The 18,307-nt window shown below is 32.4% G+C and overlaps 1 protein-coding gene and 1 long non-coding RNA gene across 2 annotated transcripts; one reads left to right on the plus strand and one right to left on the minus strand.

Moving 5' to 3' along the window:
• Positions 1 to 929: 929 nt before the first annotated feature.
• On the plus strand, positions 930 to 17,988 carry LOC136030139 (neuroendocrine protein 7B2-like; the record flags this gene model as incomplete). Its single annotated transcript, XM_065708835.1, is given in 5 exon segments — positions 930 to 1,018; positions 3,246 to 3,406; positions 8,216 to 8,320; positions 16,110 to 16,351; positions 17,770 to 17,988. Coding segments are annotated over 5 exon segments (666 nt in total), but the record flags the coding sequence as incomplete, so codon positions are not given.
• On the minus strand, positions 9,732 to 12,711 carry LOC136030140 (uncharacterized). Its single transcript, XR_010618193.1, has 2 exons — positions 12,580 to 12,711; positions 9,732 to 10,234 (listed from the first exon to the last, which is right to left on the minus strand). It is a non-coding gene; the product is annotated as an uncharacterized LOC136030140 (long non-coding RNA).
• Positions 17,989 to 18,307: the final 319 nt, after the last annotated feature.

Here is an 18,307-nt window from a genome sequence, read left to right on the forward strand (position 1 = left end):
ATTAGAATCATGAGGTATAGATCTGAATACGGATTGTTTTCCCATGGACCATTATATGTTGCAAGTTCAAGAGTCGGTAAACCTGACAATCTATTTATATGCACAGACAATGGGACAGCAAAGAATGTTGTATATTCGCAAGTTTTACGTAGTTAAAAACATATATATATATATATATATATATATATATATATATATATATATATATATATATATATATATATATATATATATATATATATATATATATATATATATATATATATATCTATATTCACAGGTGGGACATAGGGACACAACTACAATGGCGCGTAACTAATATGGCGCGTAACGACTTACGCGCGCGGGGGGGCTTGGGGGGGGGCGCGAAGCGCCCCCACCAACTAGGTGTTGGGGTGGCGCGAAGCGCCACCCCAACAGCTAGTATATATATATATATATATATATATATATATATATATATATATATATATATATATATATTTATATATATAGAAAATATATATGATAATTCTATCTTTAAATCAGACAGTTCGCGGTACAGAACTGTAAGTAAGGAGTGACGCAGGTTAATAGTAAAAAGTTTTTCTGAAGTCACCCTTTCATTCCCTTCTTTGTCATTTCATTTTTTTGCTGGACATAGTTCCTAGCTTTTATAACTCTTGTAAATAGGTACTCGGTTTTGGCTTTGAAAACAAGGTTAAATTTGTTTCTATCCCTATACACTTTAAATCTTATCAAAATAAGATCAGTAGATAAGAATAAAGTTTTAACTGTGTCTCTGGACTAGTTGACAATAACTGCTTAATTCAAAATTGGCGAAGGACAGCTAAAAAGTCCTTTTTAACAAAAAAAATATTTATTTTAAAATACTTTTCAGCTCTTTGGTTAAAAATAGTCTTTTAATTAGACAAAAAATTTTTCCTCAGGACCCTGGGCTGCTTCAGAGAGCTTATTTAAAATCCCTACTAGAAGACCTAGAGGGCGAAACCGCCAAAAGATGGGCCGAAAGTCCAAGGTAAGTGAATTATCATCTTTTGTATATTATAGAAACTTTTCAAAATGTAGATGAAGATTTTAAAATCAATTTAATGATTGTATATTGTGAAATTCTCTGATGAGCCAGTAACAATTATAATAATTTAATGGAATTAAATTCAGTTTTTTATTTACAAACAAAAACATAACAACTAAGTTACTAATAACCAACCCAAAAAGAATACAAAAATGCACTTTTGACAGGGCAGATATAACCAAAATAAAAACGATGATCAATCTCTCATAAACAATTCTACCCTAAAAAAAACAAAAGGAACAATAATAGTAAATAAATAAAACTAAGAACGTTTTCCTAGTAAATATTTTCTTAAATTACCTTTAAATAACCCAAGGTGCTCGGCCACCCGAATGCTTCCTGGAATAGAGTTTTATGCATGGGGACAGGGAAATCTAATAGGGAAACCAGCTCTAGTTCCACTTCTATGTGGCATAATAAAATTATCGCATGACGAGCTTAATACCTGTGTAGTGACCTATTTTCACTAAAATAGCCACTAAAAACCTCGAGACTTACAGAGTTCTAATAATGGTATTGAAAAATGCCTAACTGGCAGTCTTACATCTGTCCTGCATCAAACCCTTGTATTTTGTTGAAGCCAGTTTAAGTGTTGGTGATATCTTCTACAAAGCCTCCAATAAGATGTAGGCCTACTGCTTAATTCTGAGGAATCTGAGCCCATTTGAACTTAGCATAAAAATTGCTTTTGCCATAACAAATGTATATCGTTTTGGGTTTTATTTATGCTTCAATAGCAAAATGTGTTTTTTTTTTCGTTTTAAGCTTGATTTGCATATTAAACTTAAGCATTACTCTATTAGATTTGTTTATTCTTTTACATTAGTAGTTGTTGTTTGTATTTTTTACTATGATTTTTAATTTAATATCTGTTTCATTTACTATCATTTACTCGTTAATAGTAACTTCTGGTCGTTTTGAGTTTGAATTTTAACAGGTATTTGTATCTGCTGTTCTTAAGTCTAATGTGGCTTTTAATTTTCTTTACAAAATTCTTTTTCGAAAATTCCTTGCTTGAAAATCAAATTTTTTTTTTCAACATCAAACGTTCATCAAAGTATCAAAACTAGTGCCAAAGTAACAATATCAAAGTAAAAGTATAAAAAATTAAAGAAAGCGTTCAAGTAACCAAGGTATCAAAGCGTCGATCACTTTTGACTCTTAAAGAGTGAACTAGAACTTTCTACACTCATCAAATGAGCCCTCTCTTGAGTTTATGCGACCATACCTTCCATAAGAACAATATATGCCCCCAGAGCATGAGTTACAGCGCCTGCCCCCTGGTTCTGAAGGATTGTGTTGGCACACTAGTTTTTGTTATCTGTTGTTTTTAACAAACTGTCTATCTTAAAATTGTATCTGATGCGTGGGGTGGGTAATTAGCTACCCTTTGATCACTTTTAATTTTTTAAAAGTGAGTAAGAACTTTCAATTTTCAATCAAAGAGCTCTCTCTGAAGCTTATACAAACATCCCTTCCATAAGATCCTGGTCGTGTCGACACTGGAGTTTCGTTATCTGACCTTTTGACAATTTTTAACCATAAGGTTATCTCAAAACTTTTATCTGATGCATTTGAGAAAAAAGGACGCTGGGGGGGGACTAGTTGCCCTTTGATCTCTTTTGACTGACAAAGTGAACTAAAACTTTCAATTTCTAATCAAATAAGCTCTCTCTGTAGTTCATACGACCGTCCTTTCTGTGGGAACCATATTTGCCCTCAGGGCGTAATATTCAACGCCTGCCCCTGGACCTCTGAGGGTTACGTCGACCTCGGAGCTTTTGTTGTATGATCTTTGAACTGTTTTTAAAGAAATGACTTCCTCAAAATTTTTATCGGATGTATTTGGGGGAAAAGGGCGTGGGGGCCTGGTTGCCCTTCAATCACTTTTGACTCTGTCAAAGGGCACTAGAACTCCCGGTTCCCAATTGAATGAGCCCCCCTTTGAAGTCTATACGACGACTTTTCCTCTTGGAATAAATAGTTAATAAACCATAAAACGTTGGAGCCGTATGGCCTTTTCTATAGGCATGCCTCTGATTTCGTCTGATACTTTGAAGATTTTATGGGGTAGGGGTCTTTTCAGGTTAATTTTTAAATACAATACCATGCATACTAAGTTTTTGTTTTTATAGCCTTCCACTTTTGCATTAATTATCCTTATATTTAGGATTAACAATGATATTTACCTTGAAGAGGAGTTGAAAGAATCCCCTGACGAATACGACGAAGAAGTTCCATTTGACTTAGACCTGACTGGCTTGAAACACCAATCAATACGAGATTCCGAGTACTTACGTCATAGTAGTTTAGGATTTAAGTCATCTGGAGGTAATATTTTTCAAGTAAATCGATATCACCACGAGTTAATTCAAATTGCTTATGGTTGTAAATTCCTGCAACTACAATACTTCCAAAGAGCAGAAATCTTATGAAAAATGACACTTTCCTACGTTAGGAATTGCAAAAAGCTTATCAATATTCCACATAGAAATGGTCAAAATCATCAAATAAATATAAAATATTTCAATATAGTCCTATAATCCAAATAACAGTCACTGTATTTTATACCCTTTGCTAATTTGTGTTAACAGCCGGTGGTTTTAAGTTCAAAATCACCACTCATTAGGCTGTGACTTTTTCTAATGCACTATAGACATTCGCTTCTTTATCCATTTTTAAATAAATATTTTATTTCAAATTCATTTATAGGTCTTGTTTTTGCCAATTCTGTTCCGTCTAATAATGAAATTTTGTTACATAAGGCATATAAGGCTTTCAGAAGGCAATAAACCATATCTAAATTCAGTTTTTATTTTTATTATACCCCCCAAGTACTTAATCTATTCTTAGCATCATAAATCTATATATATAAAAACTAGCTGTTGGGGTGGCGCTTCGCGCCACCCCAACACCTAGTTGGTGGGGGCGCTTCGCGCCCCCCCAAGCCCCCCCGCGCGCGTAAGTCGTTACGCGCCATATTAGTTACGCGCCATTGTAGTTGTGTCCCTATGTCCCACCTGTGAATATAGATATATATATATATATATATATATATATATATATATATATATATATATATATATATGTATATATATATATATATATATATATATATATATATATATATATATATATATATATATATATATATATATATATATATATATATATATATATATATATGTGTGTGTGTTTTTAACTACGTAAAACTTGCGAATATACAACATTCTTTGCTGTCCCATTGTCTGTGCATATAAATAGATTGTCAGGTTTACCGACTCTTGAACATGCAACATATAATGGTCCATGGGAAAACAATCCGTATTCAGATCTATACCTCATGATTCTAATGATTGCCCTTGAGCTTTGTTGATGGTGATTGCTAATCGACCATTCCCTGAGTCGCCATCGTCATTTATATATCCCCCTGTGCACCCCGGCGTCCCCTTTGTAGTTATGTCCCTGTGTCCCGGTCGTCATTTATATTCCCTGTGTCCCGGTCGTCATTTGTGTCCCGGTGTTCCAGTCTGTGATTTCTCTTTGAGTGTCCCGGGCGTCATTTATATTCCTTGTGTCCCGGTGTCCCGGTCGTCATTTATATCCCCCTGTGCCCCCCGGCGTCCCCATTGTAGTTGTGTCCCTGTGTCCCGGTCGTCATTTATATTCCCTGTGTCCCGGTCGTCATTTGTATCCCGGTGTCCCGGTCTGTATATACATTCGTTTTTTAGTTTTGTTTTTCTCCTTTATTTTTTTCCTTTTTTCTTTTTTTTCTTTTTTAGTTTATTTAGATTTTTAGATTTTTTAGTTTTTTTATTAGTTTTTAGTTTTTTTGTAGTTTTTACCATTTTTTTAGTTTTTTTAGTTTTTTTTTTACTTATGTCCTGGTCGTCATTTATACTCCCTGTGTCCCGGTCGTCATTTGTGTCTCGGTGCTTTGTTGATTGCTAATTTATATTATATTTATATTTATATTTTTTATATTTATTAATATTTTTTTAGTTTTCTTTTTCTCTTATTTTTCAGTTTTTTCCTTTTTTTTAGTTTTTTCTTTTTTAGTTTTTAGTTTTTTTTTGTTTTTTACCTTTTTTTAGTTTTTTTAGTTTTTTTTAGTTTTTTAGCTTTTTTAGTTTTTTTATTAGTTTTTAGTTTTTTTTAGTTTTTGCCTTTTTTTAGTTTTTCAGTTTTTTTAGTTTTTAGTTTTTTACCTTTTTTTAGTTTTTTTTAGTTTTTTAGCTTTTTTAGTTTTTTTTCTTTTTAGTTTTTTTTGTAGTTTTTACCTTTTTTAGTTTTTTTTTCTTCTTTTGTATTAGTGTGAAATAATTCAGACGTCATATGCGGACAAACACGACGTCACTCGACAGACAGACAGACAGACATAACCCACAAACAACTTATTTTTATATATATTTATTCATATTTTTTTTAGTTTTCTTTTTCTCTTTTATTTTTCAGTTTTTTCCTTTTTTTTAGTTTTTTTCTTTTTTAGTTTTTAGTTTTTTTTAGTTTTTTACCTTTTTTTTAGTTTTTTTAGTTTTTTTAGTTTTTTAGCTTTTTTAGTTTTTTTATTAGTTTTTATTTTTTTTGTAGTTTTTGCCTTTTTTTATTTTTTTCAGTTTTTTTTTTTTAGTTATTAGATTTTTACCTTTTTTTAGTTTTTTTTTAGTTTTTTAGCTTTTTTAGTTTTTTTTTCTTTTTAGTTTTTTTTGTAGTTTTTACCTTTTTTAGTTTTTTTCTCCTTTTGTATTAGTGTGAAATAATTCAGACGTCATATGCGAACAAACATGACATCACCTGATCCACAGATCCACACACAGACAACTTATTTTTATATATAAAAATAAGTTGTTTGTTTGTGTGTCTGTCTGTCTGTCCGCATATGACGTCTGAATTATTTCATCATATACCAATTCAAAAACAAATGTATATACAGACCGGGACACAGGGAATAAAAAAACTAAAAAGAAAATACTAAAAAAACTAAAAAAGCTAAAAAACTAAAAAACTAAAAAAAGGTAAAAAACAAAAAACTAAAAAAGAAAAAAATCTAAAAAAACTAAAAAAAGGTAAAAACTACAAAAAAACTAAAAAGAAAAAAACTAAAAACTGAAATAGGAAAAAAAACAAAAAGAGGAAAAAACTGAAAAATAAAGGAGAAAAAGAAAACTAAAAAAGATAAAAATAAAAAAAATAAAAAAGGTAAATGTTTCAAGCCGAAGTAGCTGAGTTGGTAAAGCGTTATGTTCCAGGTTCTAGGTCCGAGAGGTTCCAGGTTCGAACCTTGGCTTTAGCATTAATACAAAAGAAAAAAAAGAAAAAAGGTAAAAACTACAAAAAAAAACTAAAAAGAAAATACTAAAAAACTAAAAAAGCTAAAAAACTAAAAAAAAACTAAGAAAAAGGTAAAAAACTAAAAACTAAAAAAGAAAAAAACTAAGAAAAAACTAAAAAAACGGTAAAAACTACAAAAAAAACTAAAAAGAAAAAAAAACTAAACACTAATAAAAAAACTAAAAAAACTAAAAAAAAACTAAAAACTGAAAAAGAAAAAAAACTAAAAAAAGAAAAAAAACTGAAAAATAAAGGAGAAAAAGAAAACTAAAAAAGATAAAAACTACAAAAAAAACTAAAAAGCTAAAAAAAGGTAAAACCAAAAAAAAACTAAAAAGAAAAAAAGAAAAAACAAAAAATTTATTTCATCATATACCAATTCAAAAACGAATGTATACCCCGCGAACCCAACAGCTAGTTCTAAACATATTCCCCCTCCAACAGAAATTTCATGGAAATATCCATGCTTTTGTGATAAATGACGCGAAATAAGTTACTTTGATTCCAAATCGACAAAACCCACAATAAAATCAAGTGAAAAATAACCAATATATAAGTACATAAAGGAAGATAATTTCTTAAAGTAAATTGACAGGCGAAAACATAAAGAAAAAAAGACCAAAATGGGGATTTAAAGGTCAGAAGAAAATACTGAAGAACATATAAAATGAATATTTCGAGAGAACAACCGTCTATGTTCTTCAGCGTGGACAAAATAATGTAATCAAGGAAAATGCTAAAGAAAAAATCAAAAAACAAACGCGGAAAGTCAACAAACTTAATTTAAAAAAACACAAAAATTAATAGATAAACAAAATTCAATAAAAGCCAGAATTTATAAGAAATAAAACCAAATACATTACAATCATAAAGTGAGTCATTCGCCAATATCCGGGATTTGCACAAAATCCAAAAGATTCTGAACTGCCATCGACGGATAGTAAGGTTCAGAATTTTTTGGATCGTGTGCAAATCACGGATATTGGCGAATGACTCACGTTATGGTTGTTAGGTATTTGGTTTTCTTATTATATTTGGCTTTTATTGAATTTTATTTACATTTTAATTTTTAATTTTGTTTTTAATTGGTTTAGTTGATTTTCCGTGTTTGGTTTTCGATTTTTTCTTCGGGATTTTCTTTGATTATATTATTCTGTTCGTGCTGAAGAAGAGAGGCAGTTGTTTTCTCGCAATATTCATTTTGTGTGTTTCTTCAATATTTTGGTTTGGCCTTGAAGTAAAAAAACTTGAAGTTTTTTTTATGTCACGTAAAGGAACATCAAACAATAATGGATCATGCACTGAAACAAATAGGAGCAAAGAATTTTTAGTTTCGTATTTTTTCAGTTGTTTGCAGTATGGATTTGGTCCTTTAATTCTTTCATATGCCTATTCTAAAGATAATCAAATATGTGTTATTTCAAATTGATTTTATTTTCATAATTTTATTACTTTTAATTTATTATTATTACTTTATTTAGTTTTATTATTATAGGTACCGGGAGCAACAATTTTTTTCTTTATACCTTTTCTTCTTTGAGTTAAATTTAGGTTACTTTAAATTGCTCTGAATTATTTGATTTTTTACTTTTCTTTTTCTATGATTCGTCACTGCGATAATTAATAGAGGAGATGCATATTTATATCTAATCGTAGAGTATGCACCTTTATCATTTATTTAGTCAGGTTAAGAACACAAATTCAAAATCATGATAATCGCTGTCATAGATTTTAAGGGATTTAAGCCGATTACTTATACGATTTTTGCTTGAAGTTTAAGACTGAATCGGCCTTGAAACTTTCTTTCAGGTAATGATGAAGGTTTTCAGTTCGAAGACTACTCAAAACCAAGATCAGATACTAATCTACCTGCCTACTGTAATCCTCCTAATCCTTGTCCTTTAGGATACACAGGTAAGTCTAAATTTGAAAGGAAAACGGATGCCTTATGTAACCTATACCTCCGTTGAGTTGGTCCTAAATTTCAAAATAAGAAGTCACTAAATCACAAAATAAATCAGCGCTTTTTACCACCAAGAATCTAAATTTCATGCTTATTAGTTGTAGTAGCTTCTTCCCACGCAGGCGTAAACCCATTTTATCTGCAAAATCCACATATTTAGAGTATTTTCTAGGAATATCTGCTATTCAATTCCTTACTTAAATGATTTTTTTATGGATTATCCGTGTTTTTCTATTTCTAATACCAAATCTTTTTTCTTCAACTATATTATTATTTTCAGCATATATAAACAAACATAAAAATCTGTCGTTTTTTGCGCTCTCCCAAGTAGTTTATGTGGAGAACACGTATTAGTGGTACGACCCTCTGCTACTTAGCACCAGAAAATTCAGTTTTCATCCAAACCAACATGTACACACTTTCCCTGGAAGCAATGTATGCCAAGAGTAAAGTTATTCTATTCCACTTTTTTTCATTATCATTACCAGCAAAAGCAAAAAACAAGATAATATAATTTTGTTAAATGGACTACAGAACGATTGAAACTGAACGTTTAAAATCTTTAACGACGTTTTTCTCGGAATGAGTTTCCGACTCGCAGGACATTTTCGGTCCCAGGTTGCAATTTTTTGCGTTCTAATTACCAATTTACTTGCTTCACAATCACTTCAGTTATGAAAAGACCTTAGACTTCTTGACTACTTCAACCGTTAGCTCTTGATCTCCAGGCCCAAATTTCCAGTTCTTTACTCAGTGTCAAATTTACACGCTCTTGAAGATTTGCGCAGGTTGACGTTTATCATCAGGACGTACTTACACTTTTTTATCATTTTAATGATTTTTCATGCTTAGGCCTAGTTACGAAAGATCAAAATAATACAGGTGTATAATTAAGTTTCCAATTATCTTGAAAAAATTATTTCATCTGAACTATATGAAAAATAATTATAGAAACCAATTTTCAAAATTTTACCATAAAAACTATTCTTGAAAAAATATTTTATAAAAATTGTGCAGACGACAACACAAGCGGTTTTGTTCCCTTGCTTGGGTTTTCTTTTGACTAAAAAAAAAATATATATATAGAGGAATTGAAATGACTTGATAAAAGAAAGAGCTTTAAAAACTAGGCCCATGCTTTTTATTTGTCTAATTTTTGTATTAGAGATCTCAGTATAATGGTCCTCCTGTATATGGCTCAATTTTTATTTATGTTTTCTATGGAAAATTCAAAAATGAAAAAAAAGGGAAAACAGATTTGAACTACATTATTCTAAGGTACCAAGAGATACAATAGTATCTGAAGTGCCATATACTAAACTGGAAGTAATAAACTGTTTTCCTTATGGTAAAAAAGGTAAATTCTTTAGAAATAATTTATTGGTAAATATTTTCTGCTGGACAAACATCTAAATCATCTCTGCAACGACCCAGTCCTTCATTTAGCTGTAAGAGCTTAACTTGCTCTGTCTTGACATAGTCTTGCAGTTTACGATAGAAGTGTTTGTCTACAAATTCCATTATAAGCATAGAGTAATAGATAACAATACCAATCAAGCCGACATTACGTGCCATTAGAAATCCGTTTGCCATTTTATTCCCTAAAAATTGATTCTTTTAGAGCACTAATTACGGTTAAGATACTTGGACCCGACTGAGTGAGAAGAATGATAACGGAATTTGTAATTACAAAGATCTGTAGCCAACCAAAGCCCTCTTGAGAGTGTAGCCAATTGTAAATCGAGCCGTCCTGTTTGGTTTCTTCTTTTTTCTCTTCGATGAGATTTTCGTTTGGTGGATTTTCTTCTTTTTTTCCCTCTCCTTGTTTCTTTTTTTGGTTTATTGGTCCTCGACCTCCCATGCCTCTGAAATTTAAAAGTAACACTGTATAACGCTCTTTTCTACTATATTATTTTCAGCCTTTAATAAAAAAAAAAAATAAATAAAAAAAAGAAGTTTTTTCGACTGAAAGTAAGGAGCAACATTAAAACTTGAGACAAAAAGAAATTATTACACATACGCAGGGGTTCGCAGCCTAAAGAGTGAGGCATTGACGAGGGGAAAAACCCCCTCAAATACGTAGTAGTTTTTGTTCGTTTTAAGTTTTAAAGTTGCTCCTTTCTTTCAGTTAAAAAAAACTATTTAATTTGTTCTTTATCTATTTATCTTTTTTAAATAATACTGGGAAATCCGGAACCCCCTTAATGTAAAATTTCTTCCCCTATGAACGATTCCTCCATGAACAGATTCTTCCACTTATACCCCTCCGCTGACCTCACCCTCCCAACCAGAAAAATCCTCGCTGAAAGCGTCTGTATACTTCCCAATAACCTTTACTATATGTAAACAATGGGCAAAATTCATTGCTTGAAGCCCTTCCCCTGGGGACTGTGGGGGATTAAGTCATCCTCAAAGAAATAGCTTTTAGATTTTACGACTATGCTGAACAAAATGGCTATCACTGAATTTTGATTTGGTGAATTGGAGGAAAAATGAGCACGGGAGGAGGTTTATCTGCCCTTTAATTTTCTTGGTCACTTAAAAAGGGCACTATGCCTTTTATTTCCACTCGAATGAGCCCTCTTTGGATGTTCTAGGATCGCTAATTCGATATAATCACGCCTGAAAAAAAATATTAAAAAACAAACAAAAACGCATTCGTGATCCCTCTTGTGGCAAAAATTACAAAATCCAAAATTTTTGCAGATAAGTACTTGAAACCTCTACAAGAGGGTTTTCTAATACGTAGAATCTAATTTTGTGATTTTCATTAAGATTCTATAGCTTTCAAGGTGTGTTTCACTTTTTTTTCAAAAATAAGATAAATTTTCTCAAGCTTGTAAATTTTGATGGGTAAAATTAAACTTGCTGAAACGTATATATTTGAAATCAGTGTTTTGGTTAATTGAGCTGGGTCGCTCCTTACTTACAGTGAGGAGCGACTCTCACTGTAGTGTATCACTTATAGTTCGTTTTAACATTTATGTCTTCCTCTCCCTTGGCAAGTATTTACCCCAAATTGTCACAAGATATAAGATCTCTTCGAAACAAATTTACCCAATAGACTTTTTGGAAGCAGTATGAGGTAAATTTAAATGCAACTTTCCCAAATTTGGTTGAAATGTACTCCACTCTATCTATTAACATTGGTAGATTCACCAAAGTAAGTCAAAACTTGGGCCTCAATTCACTATTGCTGGTTGAAGTGTATGCATGTTACCGAAAACTCCTCAATTTTCAAGATAATTTCCATATATATCTACAAAGTCAAACGCAATCATGAATAAAACGGTATTGATCCAGGCAAAAGTATTTTTGAAAAAAAATCCTACGAGGAAAAATCTGAGAATGTAGAAACAGGAATAAAAGAATAAAAGAAAGAATACAGCACTGGATTGAACAGTCTCTACTGAGGGAGCTGACAACCCTTCAGCCGGGACACCCACGGGGGGTTTTGGGCCAGTAATCCTGTGCTTTTGCACAAATTTCCTATTTATCTTCCCTCGATTCCTCCAGGTAACCATTTAGAGCTGGTTCGAATCTGGCTGATCTTACAGAGTGACACCACTGACCCCCCATACAAACCAAATAGCCAGCGATACTAGGACTTGCAACCCTGTCCACACTGACGAAGGATTTCAATTCTAGCTTACTACCACTCAGTTGGAGAGCTCTAAATAAACTAGAAATTTCCACAAACATCAGAAGTTCAGAAAACTAGATACAAATGCGTGCTGTTGGTTAGATTAATTAAAAAAGATTTTTCAGTTTTAAACCTCAGAAATTATTTACTATACCCTTCTCACTCAAAAATTAGCTCCTGGCTAATAAATTGGCCTTATTCGATAAACTAAATGTGTGAGTTTGTCAATGACGTGAGTAGGCTGATGGTCAGGGGTGTTCATCTCCCTTACTAAATGTGATTTATTGCCTAAATCAATTATTCTCTGCTATAATGACTAAGAATAGCTTCCACGTATTTTTTCCCTTACTTGAGTGGATGTATACCATATGAAACTACACCACTTCCCCACTTCCCACTGCCTTATGGGAAACTATTTTCAAAACTAAAAAGAATATTATTGAAGTTATTCAAGGCACTTTGAATTCAAGATTTTTTAAAATAATTCAAGAGATTATTCAATGTCCCTAAACTATTGTTACCCAAATTGTTGTAATTGTAGAGATTTGATGATTTAGAAACAAATACCTGAAATTATACCACGTGCAATTCCATTAGCAAAGAACATACGACGACTGAATAGCCTATGAAATATTTGGATATTCACTTCAATGAGTTCCTAATTCAATTAGACTATTTCAGGGCTTCTATTGATTTTTAGCAAAATTTCTTCAAGGCTATGGGTTCATCCAATAAATTGGACCAAAGTAATTCAAGGGTAAATAAAAGATAGAATGAACAAAATGCCAATTTTAAGCATATTAGCTTTCCTTAACATAGTAAGCAACTGAAAATTTCTATAGTAAAAGGGAGTGTTCTAATTCGCATTTTGTATAGTCAAGATTTTATGAATTTACAACATTAGCATTTGGAGCTCGGATGGATAATTTAGCATTGGTGTAATTACAGGCCTTTTACCAATTGCTTAGTAAATCATTCTCTATTCAGTATGCCATCAGCAAAAATAATATATTACTCAAATGAATAAACAAAAAAATATATGAAGACAAAGAATTTTTCGACAGTAAAGGAATGTGCAAGAATTTACAGACTACATAGAATATATTGCATTTGTCATCATAGATCAGTGGTAGATCTCGTGCATAGTATGCAGGAGGGGGCTCGTTGGGTATATTTCTAAAAGTGCCATTAAATGTTCATAGTCTCTGAGTGGTTGTGATTTAAAATACTGTGATTTACTCATTGGCTTTGACGATAAAGTCTATAAAAAACAAGTTTTTTAACGGAAAGTAATGAGCGACATTAAAACTTAAAACGAACAGAAAGTATTCCGTATATGAAAGGGGCTTTTCCTCCTCAACGCCCCGCTCTTTACGCTAAAGTTTGTACTGTTTTAAAAAAAATGTAGTTAAGAGAAAGAGTCAAACTTTAGCTTAAAGAGCGGGGAGTTGAGGAGGAAAAGCCCCTTTCATATACGGAGTGATTTCTGTTCGTTATAAGTTTCAATGTTTTAATGTTTCATTAAGTTTTAATGTTTTAGAATTAATGCATGTTTTGATTTTGGCGCTACCGCACATAAATAATTAAAACGAAATTTGAAAATAATATTTTTTTTTTGGCTAAATGGCTTTCTCCTAGTTTTAATCGGAAGATCTTAAGAAAAAAAGGAGCGAGGGAGGTGCCTTAGTTGCCCTCCAATTTTTTCATTACTTAAAAAGGCAACTAGAACTTTTAATTTTTTACGAACGTTTTCATTAGTAAAAGATATACGTAAGTTACGAATTAACTTACGTAACAAACTTCTATATTCGTATGTTTTTATTACATATATAAGGGGGTTCGCCCCCTCGTCAATACCTCGCTCTTTACACTAAAACTCGAATGTTGTCCCAATGCCTTAAGAATGACCCCTGAATCACAAAGGCCGTAGAATAAATAGTTGAAATTACTAAAAATACCTTAGCGTAAACAGCAAGGTAATAAGAGGAGGTGAACCCCTCATATGTATGATAATTTCTGTTCATTTTAAGTTTTAATGCTGCTCCTTACTTTCAGTTGAAAAAAAACTTTTCATATTTATTTTTTCATTGTTTTTTTAAATAATGCTAGAAAGTCCTGCGTCCCCTTCATTGAAATTCTCTTCCTCCATGACAAATTCCTTCATTCCCCCCTACCAAACTGAAACAATCACCCTGAAAAAGTCTGTACACTTCCCAGTAGCCATTAGTAGATATAAACAACGGTCAAAGTTTGTAACTTGCAGCCCCTCCCACGGGGACTGTGGGTAGTAAATCATCCCTAAAGACATAGTTATTAGGTTTTTTGACTATGGTGAATAAAATGGCTATCTCGGAATTTTGATCCGGTGACTTTGGGGAAAAAGCTAGCGTGGGAGGGGGCCTAGGTCCCCTCCAATTTTTTGTTCACTTAAAAAGGGCACTAGAACTTTTAATTTCCGTTAGAATGAACCCTCTCGCGACATTCTAGGACCACTGAATCGATACAAGCACCTCTGGGAAAAAAACAACAACAACAACAAAAAAAAAAAAAAAAACACGCATCGTGATCTGTCTTCTGGCAAAAAATGCGAAATTCCACATTTTTGTAGATAGGAGTTTGAAACTCCTACAATAGTGTTCTCTGATACGCTGAATCTGATGGTACGATTTTCGTTAAGATTGTATTACTTTTAGGGGGTGTTTCCCCCTATTTTCTAAAATAAGGCAAATTTTCTTAGGCTCGTAACTTTTGATGGGTAATACTAAACTTGATGAAACTTATATATTTAAAATCAACATTAAAATTCAATTCTTTTGATGTAACTATTGGTATCAAAATTTCGTTTTTTAGAGTTTCGGTTACTATTGAGCCGGGTCACTCCTTACTACAGTTCGTTACTGCAAACTGTTTGATATAGGAAAAATGTTCCCACTGCCTGTTTCTTGCTACGGGTAGAAGCTTCAGGTTATTACCAGTTCTTTTTTCGCCTCCTACCAATGGGAAGTTTTTGCAAACTTTTCCTTCAACTTGTATGACAATTTATAAAATTTCAAATGTTCAAATGACAATCGCATGACTGTTCTCATGAAAATTCATGTAAGGCCGTATGCAGAATTTTTTTTAAGCAGCTCAGACATAACCTTAAAAATAAACAAATTATTCTACAATTTACATCTTAAACATTTAAATTCTTCTGGACTTGAAAGTAAAAAACTTTTTTCAGGGAAAGTCGGTTTTTCAGGGAGAAAGGGAGGTTTTTCAGGGAGGCATTTTAGGAAGATCCTTGACGTTCTATTCCGCCTATAGCGGAATAAAAAATTATTAATACCATAAATAAACTAAAAATATATCTTGATATATGCTTTTTCGTACTGTTGCTGAGTCCATTGCTCCGCCTCCTAGAAAAATCCTCTGAGTTTCAAAATCATTTTAGAAATAAAAGAGAAAAGGACGCAATTGAGCAGCTTAAAGCGGCAAATTTATTTTTTTTTCAGTTTTTATCTTCCCAAAAATTCAAATAACAAAAGTATGTACCAAAACACCAAGTTTTTAGGAATATATAAGAGACTTTTCTTCGGCATTAGACCTGTGGAGGGGAGCGTCATCCAAATTGAAAAAATAGTGTAATAAAATTTTCTTGGATTTTTGATTTTCAGGATGATGAGAGAACTTAGAGAATTTTGATAGGAGGTAAGAGAATTGGGCCTCTAGGAAAGATCTTAACTTCCTATTCTACATGTGACTAAGTCAAAATTGTTAATTCCATAAAGAAATAAAAAAAAAATCCTTGAATTTCACTATTTCATGTGAAAGGGGGCTTGCTCATTTCACACGAATTTGTCAAAAGAAAAAATGAAAGGAAAAATCTTTAAAGTGGCAATAACTATCCAAATACGCAGTTTACAGCAAAAAATTGGTAACTTTCTTACATTTATCTAGCCAAAAATTCAGAATAGACAAATGAATTTATCATGATCCATTTTTTTTTATAATCTTTAGTATACACATTTTCAGCACGAGCACTCTGGGGAGAATGGAAATACAGCTTAAGGTCATTTCAGATGATAGTGACTTTAGCTTTTTTCTTTTTATTACAGAAAAAGATGGATGCATCGAACAGTTTGAGAACTCAGCAGCTTTTAGCAGAGCATACCAAGCTGCGCAAGACTGCATGTGTGATAACGAACACATGTTTGATTGTTCGACAAGGGGTTCAGAAAATCAGCCAATTAGTTTCCAAAAACCAGTTAATTCTGCTCTTAGGAGGATAATGGCAGAAATAAAACAAATCCCAAATGAGCATAAGACATTGGCAGCAAAGAAGTTCTTTGAAAAAAGGGTAGGAATTAATTTATCATTGCTTACTCGTTGTGATTCAAAAAGTATTATGTACTAAATTTGTGTCAAGTTGAAATTTTCAACATATTTTCTAGGCTGAAAAATATCAAATCTAAGTTCTTTCAAATGAGTTCAAATCAAAGGTGCATCCAAGATTCTTGTTCGGGGAATTTTCAACAAATTTGTAAATATTTAAGTAAAAACTGTGGAGACCTAGACTACCCTGGACTAAGAAGAAACAGCCACCATGCATTCCTTTTCTCCCTCGACCTTCTCTGCCCGACATTAGTTCATGTATGTTCTGTAAGTTTTATGTCTTCTGCATCTCTTGCCATCAGCGTCAGAGGATCTGATTTACTGAAAAAGTCAAATGCTTAAATTGGTGTAAAAACAAATAATGATTTCGATCCTTTTGTATTTTTTAAAATAAAATATCATGATTTACAATAAATATAAATAATTTTAATTGATGAAATGACGTAACACATCATAAATTCAAAGCTGTGTGGGAGGATGTAAAATTTCCCAAATAAGCTATCGTGGTGTAGGGAGAAAGTTAGCAAATCCATTATATGCGAGTAAAACAGCCACTCAAATCAACCGAGATGACATCATTCTAACGTTTTAATGCTCAGTTTTGAAGTAGAAAAGTTCGTGATACAATTTTTTTTTTCTTTTCCAACGTTCTGTTTTGCATATTGAGGTAATAGATGGCATTGCTGTCAAAATCGAAAGCTTAATACCTTTAATTTTAGACTCTCTTCAGCTCTGTTAACCAAAAATCCGAGGAAAATGGGACTTATTGGAGGCCACCTTCCCTGTACACACACACCTAGAAGACGGAAATACATGAAAAAGGCATAGGTCTGAAATATTCGGGTAAAAGGTATTTCTCTACGTTGGAAAGAAAATTTTTTTCCAACCTCTGCTCTTACCACCCTTGACATATTTTTCAGTTCAGAACTCCCCACTCTCACGTTAGAAGCCTTTTTTTGGTACTCAAAAATTTCAAAAAAACTTGGAAAAATTACATAGAATTCACGAATCTTCTGCCGCTTTTTTCAAACTTTGCTTCTTGTTGCAACAGTAACTCATGACCAAACGATGTGTTTTGTTTCTTTGAGAAAATGGTGGATTGACCCATGTACCGTTAAGACAATCTTTCCCTGTTCTTACATAACTCTCCCTCCATCCTCCTCTCTGTCTTTTTCACTCTCAGCTGCTCTCTATTTCTCTCCCTCCCAGTCCTCTTTTTTTTGTAGAATCAATGCAACTTACTAGTAATGTAGAGCTACATTTTGTAGCCTAATTTTTTCTTTTTTATTTCATTCTTTATTTTTCTTTAACGGATTCACCATTTTATTTCTATAATTATGCATGTTTTTTTCAATTGAATACTTCAATATTTATACCTTGCAGGTTGAAAATCCATATCTTGTTGGGGAAAAGCTACCAATTGCAGCAAAAAAAGGTTTCGGCAGTTTCTAAAGGTGTTTTTCATTACTTTACTTTAGTTTTATGGAATATATAGTGTGGACAAGACCTAAATTTTTTGTGTATAATATTTTCTTATTTGTCGTATCATTATTTGCTTTGTAAGCCAGCTAAAGAGTATGCCATTAAATCAAATCATCTAAAGGTTTTAGTTGACATTTTGTTGTTTTATACTTACATAACTCTACCTGTAGACCACAGAAGCTCTCCCTGGCACCTAGAAGATAAGTTGTATTTTCAGTCAACAATCTGTAACCAAGACGATTCCCATCTCCATCAGAATCAACGAAAGCCACCCAAATGCTAAGTATCGGCTCTGAATATGGCTAGCCAGGTTTTATGATGAATCTCGGGGCATTTTCCTCCAGAGGACAGTTAAACGCAGACCAGTAGCTTTGTTTTCGGGCATTCTTTGGGCTGACGATAAATGTGCCCAAACCATGTGATCAAGTCTTTTTTATAT

Source organism: Artemia franciscana, chromosome 8 (genome assembly GCF_032884065.1).
Source record: "Artemia franciscana chromosome 8, ASM3288406v1, whole genome shotgun sequence".
NCBI lineage: Eukaryota > Metazoa > Arthropoda > Branchiopoda > Anostraca > Artemiidae > Artemia > Artemia franciscana.